At 41.6% G+C, this 14,781-nt stretch overlaps 2 protein-coding genes across 2 annotated transcripts; both read left to right on the plus strand.

The window, feature by feature from the left end:
• Positions 1 to 273: 273 nt before the first annotated feature.
• On the plus strand, positions 274 to 7,599 carry LOC134624932 (mucin-2-like). The gene is made up of 12 exons (XM_063470139.1): positions 274 to 493; positions 3,281 to 3,427; positions 3,804 to 3,920; positions 4,109 to 4,165; positions 4,280 to 4,306; positions 4,421 to 4,441; positions 4,682 to 4,768; positions 4,862 to 4,897; positions 5,745 to 5,843; positions 5,964 to 5,988; positions 6,081 to 6,160; positions 6,859 to 7,599. Exons 1-12 carry the CDS (start codon positions 433 to 435, stop codon positions 6,870 to 6,872), a joined length of 771 nt encoding a protein of 256 aa, XP_063326209.1. The 5' UTR covers positions 274 to 432; the 3' UTR covers positions 6,873 to 7,599.
• Positions 7,600 to 11,898: 4,299 nt separating this feature from the next.
• Positions 11,899 to 14,215, plus strand: LOC134619426 (DNA damage-inducible transcript 4-like protein). Its single transcript, XM_063465267.1, has 3 exons — positions 11,899 to 12,002; positions 12,228 to 12,375; positions 12,863 to 14,215. The coding sequence occupies exons 2-3, from the start codon at positions 12,285 to 12,287 to the stop codon at positions 13,351 to 13,353; spliced, it is 582 nt and encodes a 193-aa protein (XP_063321337.1). The 5' UTR covers positions 11,899 to 12,002; positions 12,228 to 12,284; the 3' UTR covers positions 13,354 to 14,215.
• Positions 14,216 to 14,781: the final 566 nt, after the last annotated feature.

A 14,781-nucleotide genomic window follows, 5' to 3' on the forward strand; every position in this document is an offset into this window, starting at 1 on the left:
TTTACCACACTTACTTCACTTACGCACAGCTCTGGCTCACTGTAACTACTTTTTAAAAGATCTAATCTCATCTGTTTTGTCCGATTCTGCTCCATTCACTCTCCATGAGGTCTCTCCGATCTCCTTCACCCTCGTTAAGTGGTGTCAGAGCAGGAAAAAATAAGCAATGGGAGTTGCCTTTGGGTTCCACCACATTATACAAAACTGACATGATTGTTAAATAGACCCAGAATTGAGCCAAGTGCCTGCCTTGTGTTAGTCTCTACATCCACCCAGTTTACGTCAGGAAGGGAAGCCAGTGTATTTCCTCCCCTTCTCTATCTAAAGGAAGTGCCAAAATAAGCATCAGCAGCGGAGCACCCAGGCTTGGACACCTTTCACACAGGCCACTCGAAGGGAGACGTTTAAGGAGTTCACAGCTGCAGAATCGCCATGAAGTCCGTCAGTGTTTTTGGTGTCCTGCTTCTAGCATCTGCCCATGTCTTCACAGAAGGTAGGGCGATCATTCACTCTGGCCACGGCTTGATCGCATGCTGATAGAAGTCTTCAGCACTCTTTAATAGTTAGCAACAACCTTGTTTCTGTGTGGGGAGGATTCTGTAGAATGGCCGCCTTCACTGATTTATAGTAACACTAAACGTAGTAGGCTTTCTATCAAGATGACCGCCTCCATTGTTGTGTTCTGTTTTGGTTTAAGCACTTGTTAATGGTGCTTCCCTTTAACCCATGTGTTTCCCCCTTGGTATGTGCAATGATAAAGATCACAGCAATGGTCAAAAGTCACTTACGTTACTTTAAGGACATCCACTCAGACTTTTTGCTTATCCAAAGATAATGTGCTCCAAGAGATAAACTTGGAGCACATTTTTATGTGATTGGGTTTCTATGCCTCCAAATCTTAACGGAGCCCTTCAAACTAACAAGTCTGACAATTTTCTGATTTTTGGTAAGTTTAATCAAAGCGAGTGAACAGATGTTAGATACAAGTCAGAACCTCTGGGATGGAAAGTGCCAGAGTGCCACATGGCTACTGACTTGTTGTTTTTTTTTCCTTGTGCAGAAACAAAAGAACTTGGAAGCTTGTCTGTGCCGAGCAGATAGGTGATCTAACAGCAGATAGGCAGTGAGAATCAAACCGCCCCCTCTATCACAGAGACAGCAGATTATTGTCCTGAGCCTGACAGGTCCCAGGTGACAGCCAATCTTCTTCCAAGGTTTAAGCGGTAAACATGCTGGAGGAAACGCCCACGCCTGGGCCATTATAATTATCTGTGTGAGATTTTGTTCCGCGACACATAAGGAAAAGTAATGAAGTGTGGGCTTGGTAGGATCCAAAACTCTCTGATGCTGGCAAATCTTTAGCTTTTGATCTTTAAACTTGCTTTGAAATACTTGAGGCTTGACTTGGATTTGTTTACGTGATTAAAGGACTGAAAAGGCCACGATGCGTCGCAAACAATTTACACATACTTAACATTTAACTTTACCTTGATTTACTTGCACGAACTTAAACAACTCTCTGAATGATCCAACATACTGAAGACTCGCCTTGTACTCTTCCTTTAACGACTCAAAGACCTGACTCGAGACTCGCCTTAAATACTTTAGAGTTACGTCTGGCAGGGAGACTTGATTTTCCTTCCTGACCAGATTCATGAAAAACAGTCTGATCTTTGTGCGGTCAGAGCAGAAACGTCCTGTTAGCCATCAAGCAGCCGGACTGCAGTGAAATGCACTGAATGGAATCGCGATCGACAGCAGGAAGCTTCACACGGGTCAGGGAGCAACAATTGTATATGTCTGGGACAGGATGCAGCTTCACACTGCTGCGACACTTGGGGCAGAGGATATCCACCTCGACATGCCGTAATCTCCTTCTCTATCTAGACTTTTCACCCCCTGTCTGACACGTTTGACCCTCGGTCGTCTCAGAAGCTGGCCTTTAAAGTTGCGCCAAACAGTCACGACGCAGGATGGCGGTCAGAGCTTGTAAAGCAAGCCCGTGACTCAGTGAGCAAAACTAGGCATAAACATCTTAACAGTTTCAACCAAGAATACGCAAGTATAGCACAAGTAATAACTTACTGTAATAACAAAAAAGAAATATTAACAATTTCCTTTCTCGGTTGAGTATTTTTAAGTATAAAGGTTTGTGCACATTGGAAAAGAACAGCAACAATGTCACTTAAGTTTTGTGACTTGTAACGACGACAAGTGAAATCATCGTTGGCAGCACGGTGTTCAGCAGACACAAAGAATAACACCGAAAATCGCTTCCGTCACTTCCTCGATCGGAAGTGACGGAAGCGACTTCCGATTGAGCCAAAGAATTCCATTCCCATGAGTAATTATGAGAAATGCAGGGTTACCAAAGCAACCACAACCCAAAGTCTCCAATGGAGACCATACAGGTGGACAATATAAGCTTTAGCCACTGCTGCACCACCCGTTGGTCAGTAAAATCCTGCTGTGAAACCTCAAGCTGAGCATTTCTGCTGGAGCCATCTTACTGTCTCATAACCTGACATGACGAGTGACGGGCTGATTTGATGGCGAAACCAAAGACTGTACATAAAAGATAGACATACCTTCCAGCGTATGCAGAAATACCTTAAACCTGGATCACAGAGAACAATCCAACCAAAGAAGGCACTCAGGGACATTATAAGACAGCAGACTTTTAAAGAAAAAAAAATAGATTTAGACTTCTGATTCTCTCAGTGTAGTTTTTGGTTTATTGGTATTAAAATTTAATTAAATTTAGATAATCCTTCAAATTCACTACTCAAACTGGTTCCCAAGGCAGATTGGACTGCTAGCTACTTAACCAAGTGTGGCAGCAGTGAAGGTTTTGCAGGGCCCCTGGTTGGAGTCTGCCCCCCTACTCTCTCCCATGCTTCCTGTCTACTCTCTGAACTGTCCTATGAAAATAAAGGCTAAAATGCCAAGAATAAATCTTTCAAACAAAATCAAATTGCTGTTGTCTAAAGATTTTCAGTTTTTAGATGCAATGAGTTCAACAGTGAGCTGGTGTTGGTTGTAGATTTTCTCTGGATAGATGACAGAGAGTGTTAATCTCTCTTGTAACCTCTCCACAATCACAAATATCTTTAAATAACCACCAAAAGACTTTTATGTGGACCTAATCAAATCATTTTTCTTAACTTCCTTCATAATTTCTTCATACCATGCAGTAAATGAGCCAAACTGACCTCCAATATTATTTTCCCCCCAGATAATATTTAAGTATTTTCATGTCTCTGTCTTAATCTTTTTACAGAAGCAAACCCAACCTCAACCACAGCACCAACAAAGGCACCAGGACCGCCAACAAATCCAGCAATAACAACAAATACGACAACAGTAAAGGCAATAACAGCAGCACCTTCCTCTCCTCCTACAAATATGACCACATCTCCTCTGGATGGTGAGTGTGTCTTAAAGCCCTCTTCCAAATTTCTTTGCATTTCACTTTGCTTTATTGTTCTGTTTCATGGAATTTACATGCATCTCCTGAGCACGAAAAAGGTTTCTCAAAGCTCACCTTAAAACCACTTTTAGAACACACCTGTAGATGTACAAGCACGGTTTGTGACCTTACAAATACTCCAGTATGCAGTTTAAAGACATTTAAAATAGGGTGGATTTAATGGTAATAAATAATACAGAGTAGTAAAGGAAAAACCAGGACAAGATGGTGTGCTTTTAAAAACAAGCTAGTTTGGGCTAAAGACTGCTTGTTTATTTTATCGTCAAGCTCCAACAGATTTTCCTACAACCCTTCATTGCATTCTGTTTTCTAGGACACACGCCTAAAGCCAAAACTACGTTACCTACTACTGTTGCTGCTGCTGCTACAACTGCATCCGCCCAGAATGACTCTTTGACTCCTGAACTAATGAACAAGACAAGCAGTGGAAGTAAGGCTCTGTATGAATTTATACGACATATGTGGTTTGTTGAAGGGTTTCTACATGTGCTTTAGTACAGAGACGATTTAAATGAACTTCATTTTGTATTCAGAAATAATGTGTAACAATGTATATGGAATGCAGTTTGACATAGATACTTTTAACATATTTCATGAGGTTTTTTTCTTTTTTATCAGCTCCCACTAATGTCTCTCAGAGTGAGGATTCTGGTGGCCAAAGCAGAGCAGGTCAAGGTAAGTGTGGCACGTGTGAGCTCCTCAGCGATAGGCACAGGTTTCTTCACTTGTTACAAAAATGATGACCATGTTTGAAGCGTTTTTCTTTTTCTTTCTTTGTTTTCTGAACAGATGACACCGATCCTGACCAGAAATCAGGTACACAATAAAATAAAATGTGATCATGCGTTTTTTTAAAGCATTAAAAGCATATCAAACAACTAAAACAGTTTGTTTTTCAAATGAAACAACGCTGCTCTTTACTGTCCACAGGTAGCACTACTCCTGCCCCAGGTACAGTACTGTTTGTATCGACATGATTGTTTGCCTCCCTCTCTTTCTTTTTCCTTCTGTGCTCTCTTCTCTTATTGATAACCATCCTTCAGCACTTCCTTGTTGAAAATGTTGAAATTAAAAGAAATCCTCAAACAGCTCCACACATTATAATTGAAACCAGAACCGTCTTTGAGTAAAAAATAATAATTAAGTTAATTTATGAAATATATAAATAAATAATGAATCTAAATGTGACAGGACAACAAAACACCACTGACTCTCAAAGCAGATCTTCAAGGACATCATCACCTCCCACTAAAAGAACCACTGAGGAGAACAGTCCCGGTAAGTGATCCTGTGTACGAGTGAGCTAAACGTGAAGTCATGAATGGACATCCCACCCGTGTTTAATCAAATCAAAATGTGTGTCGTTGAAAGGTTCTCAGGCGGGCCAAACAGAGGAGAAATCAGCAGGTAACAAAGCTAATCAGTTTGACTTTGCACACCAGCGATGCAGCAGCTGCAACCTCTCACAGCTGAATCTGTACGGAGGACCAAAGCTGCCAATAAAAATATAGACACTAAATAAATGGTATATGATTAAATGCCACCAACAAGTAAATGTAGATATTATTATATATTATATATTATTATTTTCACTGAGTCATATTGAATGATCTTGATATGTAGTTCTTCTGGTCCTCCATATGATTGACTTATCATCTAGAGATGAAGATGAATGCATAGACTGTGAGTATCCTTTGTTAAATAAAAACCTTGAACTTGAAAGCACAAAAAGCTTCAGAGCAAAGAAAAAAAGGGAAAATGATTCAAAACAGAAAACTAGTGTTCTACTGGGGATTACACTATCAGCAACACTGCAAGCGATTTGGGATTCCTGATTACATATATCTGATGTGTGGGCAAAAATTCACGGTAATTACTGAGATTCCCATTTGCCCAGCCCACTGACTCTGCCACCTCAGAGGGCTGAATCATTCCACAGAGGGGCTCCAAAACCTTTAAAATAGCCCAATCTAATAAAATCTTGTTTTAAAAAAGGTCACATATTATGCTGACAGACTTTAAAATTTATTTATTTTTTTACTTTTTAATAATTTGGGGGATAAAACTCTGCACTGCAATGCAGAGTTCATGTTCATGGGCTGGTAGAAGGGCCGTTAAAGGTCGAAAGTCCAAACTGCGTGGTTCTGCAGCTGCTACATCACTGCTCTGCCCTTTGGTTAGATGCTAATGTGGAAGACGCACGTCACACCAGATGGATGCTGATGGTCGTGTCCTTCATGTCCCCCTCCCTCAGATAAAAAGCTGTGGTGGCTTGTGTTGCCCGCCATCCTGGCTGTAGCTGCTATCGCCATCGTCCTCAAATTCAAATCCAAGAAAGTCCACAACCCCACAGGTACATGCTCTGCCAGGACGCCCATGTATGAGTGCTTACACTGGGATTTATGATTTGAAAGATTATTTTAATTCAAACAAGCATGTGTGCTTATCAATGCCTTCTGTCTTTGCTGAATAGAAACCGTCGACACTGGAACTGAGAAGTGAGTTTGATATTAAAAGATCAGACAGATTATGCCATTTTCAGGGTGTGTGAAGAAAAGCCAAACATTTATCTCTTTAAAACCCTTCACAGCGCATCTTTCCAGAGAGCTGAGAACAGCAAGGATGGCGTTATGCTCCTCGGAGTTAAGTCATCAGGAGGAGAAGAGAACGGTGAGCCGCCTTCCCTCTATTTCCTGCAGCAGGTTCCTCCCGACTTCCCTCTGTTTGCGCATTCTTCCATCACTTGGTGAAACTGTTTCTCCAGACACCGAATTTCAATTATCCCAGGGAAGTGCTAGGCTTTTAATATCCTCATTGTACTGTATGGGGCTTCTGGGGCTTTAGCTGGGCAGCAGAAGGTGTTTCCTGTGATTTCGCGCCCCCCGCCCTCAAACAAGCAGCAGGGCTTGAAAGATAGGGACTTCCTAACATAAACGCAGATTATTTTGGACGCGACCTATTGTGCACTGGGTAAATGTCAGCCTGGCCCCACATGCTACGGAGGCGTGCGTGCATAAAGGCAAGAGCACATCCACGGGCGCGCATGTCAAGCATAGTTTGCGCACACACCCTAAGTTACCCCTTCACCCCACCTACTATAAAACACAAGCTGGCCAACGAATGCAGTGCCTTCCTTCCCAGTCAGGCTTGGATGCCTTGGCAGGGAAATGGAATAACGCTTCAGGAATTCTGATGAGGAAAAAAAAAAAGGGTTTGTTTTGTTGCAGGCTGCTGGAGCGGAGCTTTAAAACAGCAAACGCATTCCCACCAAACGCAATAAGATGAAAATCACAATTTAACGGCCTTTTTGACTTTTCAGTTTGGAAAATCAGTTTTATGAATTGCTCCTGTTCTTTTGTGTGTTTCAGCTGAAGCCAGATAAGAAGAGTCACCATCGCCGCCCACACACTGATGGTCTGAGAAAGCTGTTTCGATCCTAGGTCTCCTTTTTTTAAGCTGTAATGAAATATTATAATATTTTTTTTAATAAAAGAGGCTTTCAAGTGTGATTCTGTATGCAGAGAGCAGTTTTATGAAGTAGGGCGTGTGACTGCGATGATAAATCTTAAAACAAATGAACTTGATCTCAAAAGTAAGAACTGCAAAGCTGATCTAAAGAAGCCGACACGCCACCTATTAAATGACAATGGTGACTTATTATTTATACAGCCTTTATTTGCACTCGGTGCAAACTACTGCCGCAAACATGTTTCCTGTGTAGTGACCCCAGATCCTTCACGTTAGTCTTATCATACGCTTTATAACTCTGTAATCATCCTTTCGTTACGTTCTTACCTGCCATTTACTTTTTACTTGCCTTGAGCCATTTTGGTAATTATGAAGGTTTGGGGTTTGTTTGATGTGCACTCCATATTTGCTGTTAGGACGACTTGTTTGCGCGTGTAACTCAGCTCACATAGGAATTTGCTGCAACAGAGGGTCTGTTAAATGTTTTTGTGGGGGTTTTTTTTTCTACAAATGTTGCACCAAAGCACATAACTAAAGCAGATGCAAAAGGCTGTTTGGATTTATAGACACTGGAACTGCTTTATGCTTTGTGGCTGGATTTTGTCATCATCAATTTCCTCAATAAATCACTAGAAAATGTATTTTTTGTGCTGCCCTGTTTTTTAACGTATACATATGCATCTTCTGATAGATCTGAAATAGCATATAGGAGATGTGCTAAATGGATAATTTAATCATTAAAATAAATTAAAAGTTCTAATTTATATATATATCTGCAGGGTTTATTGTATTTGATTGTGGTTCTTTGTGAGCGAGCTGCAAGGACACCAATGGTGTGAGTTGAGTGATTCACCACTAGAGGGAGCCAACAGGTAACTCAAGAATGAAAGGGCAAAGAAATGTTTTTGGCGCTGCTTCATAAGCTGCTGTTTATTGCAGCCAGGTTCCAAAGGGGTTGTTGACAGTGGAGTGAGATATAAGCAACGATAGTCAAACTCTCTCTGTGTGTGCCCACCAGACACACCTCTCAGCTTCTTCTTCATATTTCCATGCAGTGCGTAACAAATAAGTTCAAGAGCCTCCCTCCCAGATGGTGTTTTGAGTATATAACATCAAATCATATAACATCAAACATAAAATCTCTCATGACCTTCATTTTGCTCTGATTCACACACTGCCCTGTTAGGTCTGACCGTGGCCTTCGTAAAATGAGACCGGGTGACAGCTTGGACTGTGGGCACGTTTCCATCAAAGACACAGCGAGCAGGTTGGCAGAAGACCCTCCACACACAAATAAAATGCGCTAACAGCTGTGGCCGGGGCTGTGACATTCAGGACATCATGGCAGGCTTTCTTCGCCATCTTCCTCTCCTGCTCAATGTGTTTGTCACCCCTTTTCGACCCCTTCTCCTCTCTTGACTCTAAATAATCAATATGTATCTTTGCCTTTTATTTTCTCCCACATGCTTTTGTTCCTGTTGTTACAAACCTGAATCCTTCTGTCTTTTTACCTTTTAAGGCACAAGTCTTCTTAACTAAAAGTGCATGCTTCACAGAATAAAAGGAGATAATCAGAGTCTGAATATGTCAAAGTAATCCTGTACTCTGGGATAAAAATATGGAGTTAGAAATGACCATAGCGGGCCTTCTTTAACTGCCATTTGAAACATTCACATGAAAGTTGAGTCATTTTATTTTAATAGCACATTTAATAACAGCAGAACTCGACCCAAAGCGCTTTACAGTCGATGCAGTTAGAGGGGACAGTAAAACTGTGCATCTGAGGAAGTAACTGGCAAGGATTACAAAAACAGATGAATAAACTATCAACGCATCAAAGATTGTTAAAAGCTGTAAAAGCTTTTAAGAAAAGGTCTTTACTCGAGTTTACATTTACATCAGCTGTGGGACACGATCTGAGCTGAAATGGGAGATTCCTCCAAATCTGCAGGCAGACAGCTTTAAATCCGAGAAATGAATAAAGAAGTCTGACAGGAGCAGTTGTGATAATGACCTAAGTGACCTGGGGCACAGAATAGTGCAAGCAGATCAGAAATGTAAACCACTAAAGGCTTTTAAAAAGCTAGGAAGGGAGCGATATGCTTTCTTTTCTTAGCAGCTGTTAAAACCCAAGCTGCTGGATTTTGGATCGTTTGAAGCCGTGAAATAGTTGAATGGGTGTCAGCCCCGGACACAGCGCTTCACAGATGACCAGCCAACAAGTTACAAAACCATGGAGTGGGGATAAAAGTTGACTTTTTTAATATTGCTGAGACGTAAACGATGCCTTTCAGAACATTTTTCATTTGTTAATTAAAACTGTTCAAGCTGCCTGTGAAAACAGAGATTTTGAGCTCACTGTGCGACAGAGATAGAGAGTCCTTTTTTAAATGTACAACCAGCAAAACGCAGCTACACACCGATATGAACCCCGGCACATGCAAACTGCTTTCTCCTGAAATGCAACTCAGCAAAAAGCTTCTTGTTATTCACTTTCCTAGAGGGGGCAACGAGGTGCACGTTTTACTGGATGGAGGCGAGTCCCAGATCGGCATACCACGTGTCCTCAAGGGGATAAGAGAAGGCTCATCTGAACCAGAATGGATTAGTAACCCGAGACCCGACACGTTTCATCTTTTGCTTCATTCAGGGAAACAGGAGTTGGGGAAAAATTATCAAGCAGATTCGGATTTGACTCGACTTACTGACAGGGGGTTAAGGTCGAACGCAGCAGTGCCTCACATTACGGGCCTGCTCTCAGCTGTTTCAGTGGAGCAGATGTTTGACGCACAAAGTAAAACGAGCAGAAGTGGGTTTGATCTTACGCAGACGTGCAAACGCACTGCACCTCCTGAGCTCAGACAAAATGTTAAGATAGCATGCCGAGTTTCTCTTCTGACTGCACACTTGTTAACACTGGCCACAAATGCATTCAAACTACTTGCACAGTATTTTAAAAATGCTTGTGTTGTAGACACTGCATGAATCAGTTTGCTGCTCCATTTTCTCCCAGGCTACTGCAGCTAACTCACACTGCTGCAAATTACAACAACACCTGCAAGATAAGAGCCAGAGCTTTGCAGGACAGGTCTCGGACACAGTGTCTGGAATAAATCACACACGGTGTCCTCTTCATGACAGATTTTCAATATGTCATGAAGCTGACACTCGAGATGATAGTTTTTAGAATATAGAAGTGTCTAGATTATTTTAAACTTTACTCGATGACCTGGATAAATATCTTGTCAAAGGAATCTCTTCTTGCTTGTAAATTTTAATTGCAGGGTGTAAAATGTTGATTGCTGGCTTTGAAACGATTAGATACGGAGTTTTATGTGCTGGACTGTGCCCTAATACTGATGATGTTAAGAGGCACTGCATAAGAGCTGGGAAATTATTTTACTTCTACTTGTAATCTGCCTAAAGTACAAGTACTCCTTATTCAGAGTCCCTGACCCACTTCTACCCTTTAGACAGCTACTAACGACCTTGCATACTTTTCATAAATGTCAGTCCAAACCTCATTACCACCGCCTCCATAATGACAGCTCTTTCTGTCCTTGCTGTGTTTTTCTGCACATAAGTTTTTGACACATGTGAACTTTACCAAAGTCCTTGCTTACCTAACACTTGTCAGTATATTTCTGCATCTACAAAAGCCGCAACATTAAAGAATGTGACTTTTTTTCCAGGGCATATCTAGTTCTCCCCATATGACCGGTGGAAAACGCTTGGTCTCTCCGTCTCTCCCTCGCCCACTGGATTCCATTACCCTTTAGCCAGCAGAGCTGCTGGGGGTAAGAGGGTCAGATCCAGTTACTGGGAGAAAAACTCTGTTGAGACTGTGAGTGGTGAGAGATAAACCGCTGATGAACTGAACAACTGTGCTCGCCGCGTTGCCTGCCAAATGTATACACACAATACAGTAAGACAAGACATTTTTGGCTCAGCGGCTCTATAGTCAAAGGGCTTCCTCCTGCTTCACATTCCTGAAATTCACATTTTGATCTGGTTTAAAAGAATATCTGGGTCACTCAGACTTCGTCTACTGATCTTCTGTGTTGGGATGAAGGTCTTTCATACGGCAGTGTGTCCTTTTGATGAGGACATTGTGCACTCTGTGTTTGGGGTGAGGTTTACAAAAAATGGATTTGAGATGAAACCAAGGGATTTATTTTCAGCTTTTGCCTCAAATTTTCAAGCTAGTACCGTTGTGTCAATACAGCTAATAAAATTATGAATAAAGTTACTTTTAAAAAAAAAATGCTGTTTTTAAAGGGCCAACATGAGAATCTGGGACTGTTGTGGAGGGCCACCATAATAAGTTCACAAAGAGATAAACTTGATACTGAACAGTAATGAGTTCAGCTTATTGGTGCAGTCCCAGTCTATCAAGTGACACCTTGTGAGTATTAATTAACCACCCTTTCTTTAAAGTGTGTAGTTTAACTTTTTTTTTCATGTGTTTACTTTTTCTTTATTCGTTTACCTTATTGATTACAAAAATATTTTGCGTTTTCTGATCAAACAACAATATGAAAACTCACGTGGTTTGGTTACAGGCTTAAACATAGTTCGAGGTCTCTCTCTGTAATAATAATGAAACAGTCATAGATAGCTTATTAACATTTGCTGGTGACCCATAATCTACCAAACAGGTGGCTGAAGCGTTGAGTGCATATTAAAACACGTTTCGGGCGAAGTTAACGCTTTACAACCCTTCTTTAAAATGAATACAAAAACGTTACGGCGTGTTTTCTTGCCCACGTAGCAACACAAGAAATCCCCCCCAAGTATTGGGCAATGAATTAATTTAAATGCTATTTCGCAGCCAATCGGAAAGGAGCTGTGTCCCGCGTCCAGCGCCTGATTGGTCAAGCCCTCTGGTCAGCTGAGTAGACGAAGGTATAAATAACCCTCAGAAGTTTCACCCCGTTGCAGTACGTTTGACTGTCAGTGTGTGTGTGTTTCTATATGTGTGTGTGCGAATTTATTCATGAGGAACCGTCTAAACTAAGTTATTTTGTATTAAATAATATTTAAGGTGAGTCGTTTAATGCTGCGAATGAGTGTCTTTTAAGCTAGCAGTTAAGAATTGAGGGGTTTAATTAGTTATTTGTTTAGGTTTTTTTACAGCTTAAACTCGTTAAGGGCTACATTTTGAAAGTTTTAGCATCCTGAGGTAGCTACCTCAGTTAGTCACTTGTTTAAATATAGCTCAAACCATCCGCTTGGACTGACACAATGACGCTACCTCGTCTATTTTCAGGCAGCTTTTCTAAAACCACGGGAAAACGGCCGACTCCAGGAGAAACAGGCTATCACCATGGTTGCTACAAGCACGTTAAAGCCCAAAAGCAGCGAGTGTGTTTCAGAATTGGCGGATAGAAGATATGACCACGGTTGCATTGATGCAGGTGAGCTCACTAGTGTTTTCTTTTTGTTTGTGTAGCTAACCTGCTAGATGCTGGATACTTCTAGTTGTGCGCTTGTTTATCCCTGTGTGGTGCATGGCTGCAGCAGTGGGGAGGAGGAGGGGGCGGGTACAGATGAAGTCATCCCTTCAGTTTGTCTGCTAAACAGCAGCCCACGATTAAAGGCAAGTCTGAGGCTGTCTTTCTCTGCACATTGCTACAAGATTGTGCTGCAGAAACATGATATTTTGTGGGTGTGCAGCTCAGACTCTTGAGATGGTATTTCGTTTTTAAGGGACTTTTGACACATTCACACAAGGCAGCTGAAAAGCATACAAACACAGACCCATTCCTTCAGTCATTGGTGGAGTTGAAATCTTGTGATTTGTCCCAGTTGACCTCATAAAATACCTTTCAATTTTACTGCAGCTGATATGATTAAGTCAGGATTATCCGCCCTTTAAATGTTTATCTTGCCTTGTTTTCCCAGGACTGGACGTCTGGTTAGACTGCTTAGATGAGACCCAGAGGACCGCAGATGCCACTGAGGACAGAACCTGTCAGCAGCTGGCAAAGATGTTTGAAAACTGCCTTTCGCGGGCTAAGAAGACAACGCTACACTGCTCCTCTGTGCTGGTACCAGAGAAGCTAACGCGGAGAATAGCTCGTGAAGTCCTGCGGCTGGCATCTTGCGAGCCCTGCGGACTGCGTGGCTCTGTTCTCTACGTCCACCTGGAGCTGGACAAGGGATGCAAGCAGCTCGAACGCATCGTGTACGATGCCACCGTGGTGCCTACATTTGAGCTGACTCTTGTTTTTAAGCAGGATGGCACCGCCTGGCCCAGCCTGCGGGACTTTCTTTTTATGGGAACCTGCTTTGCGCCGACCTTTAAGCACGCACTTAAACTGAGTCCAGGTTTCCGTCTGGTTAAGAAAAAACTGTACTCCTCCTCGGCAGGTACCGTGATTGAGGAGTGCTGAACTTTTGTAGGGATTGGGGATTTGGATATTGGGTTTCCTGTTGGGAAATGCACTTCTGCCCAAATGTAAATGACACTCCAGTGGTGTCACGTTTTCTACAGTGTTTTTGTACAGCGCAGTGTTAACTATTAGCCAGTCAGCGTTGGATGTAAAGCCAGAAGCTTGTGCATCAGAAAGCCTGATTGTTCTGATTCAAGTCTTTTTTTTTTAATCAGCAAAATTGTAATGTTCTGGGTGTTTGTGTGTTTTCTAACATTAGTTGCTCAAACACCATTTGAAGTTGTACTTTTTGCAGATGAATGTAAACCTATCCCAAAGTGTGAGAGGGACATACTGTCGGGCACACTTTTCTTAAAGACACTAGACACTTTCTTGAGGCATCTGTGTGTTTCCAGATACGTTGAACGCTCAGCCACAGCGAGCACACAGAGGGCTGAATAAGAGTCTGACATTTAGTCTTTTGGGGGCCATATTCTGGTTGTGTGATGCTGTATTTAGGGCTGTGATTGTTTTTAAGACTATATGTCTTGCGTAGATGCTGCTGTCATGGTGTGGGACTTCCCACACTATAGGGGAATATGTGGATGCCTTAAATCTCATGCACATTTTTTTTTTTTTTCACACAGCGATGTCACAGCTGCGTCTCTTTCTAAATGTTTTATTGCATTTTTATTTTTTTACCCCCCCTCCTCCGCCTGATGCACCTTTTCAATGCAGAGACTTTATAAATTATTAAAGGATGGTTCGCCCAAGTGATGTGTATTTGTTTTAACAATTAACTTGTTAAAAAAAATCCCAAATCCCCCTCCCCCTTTTTATTTTTTAACTTTCCATTGTTTTTTAAATTTGATGTTGAAACAAACTGAGTTGTCTGTTTGGACAATAAAATCACTTTAATGTTCATTTTTGATTCCACGTGTGCTCTTTTCTCCATTCTTATATTGGTAAATCATGGTAAAGCCTGCTAAACGGGGATAATTCACCTTTTAGAAGAGCAACAGGCATTACAAGATCTTGACAAGAATGTGGCACTTACTTCCTCCATCCTGCCCGTGACATCAATCTTAAGTTTAAATTAAAAGCTGCTTGCAATTGCTTAAAAGTCAGTAGGTGCATAGAAATAACCAAACCTTTGTTATTAAGTTGTGCATTTCCAAGTATTGACGATGACTCATGCTATCACAGCTCTCAATACTGTTGTAGAAGTCCTTGTGCTTAAGTTTAATAAGATATTGATCCTTAAAAGCTTAAAAATGTAATTTGTTCTGCAGGTTTCCACACGCCACTCCCCTGACTGCTCATAAAGCTCACTGGCTGCTGCTGTGTGTACCTGCAGTGTTTGTGTGACATTTCTCTCATTGTCTTGAATGGTTGAGATTTTAAGAAACTTGTGAGAAATGCGAGTGAGATGAGCAAAAGATTATGAGA

The sequence above is a fragment of the Pelmatolapia mariae genome, linkage group LG3_W (assembly GCF_036321145.2).
Source record: "Pelmatolapia mariae isolate MD_Pm_ZW linkage group LG3_W, Pm_UMD_F_2, whole genome shotgun sequence".
In the NCBI taxonomy this organism is placed as follows: Eukaryota; Metazoa; Chordata; class Actinopteri; order Cichliformes; family Cichlidae; genus Pelmatolapia; species Pelmatolapia mariae.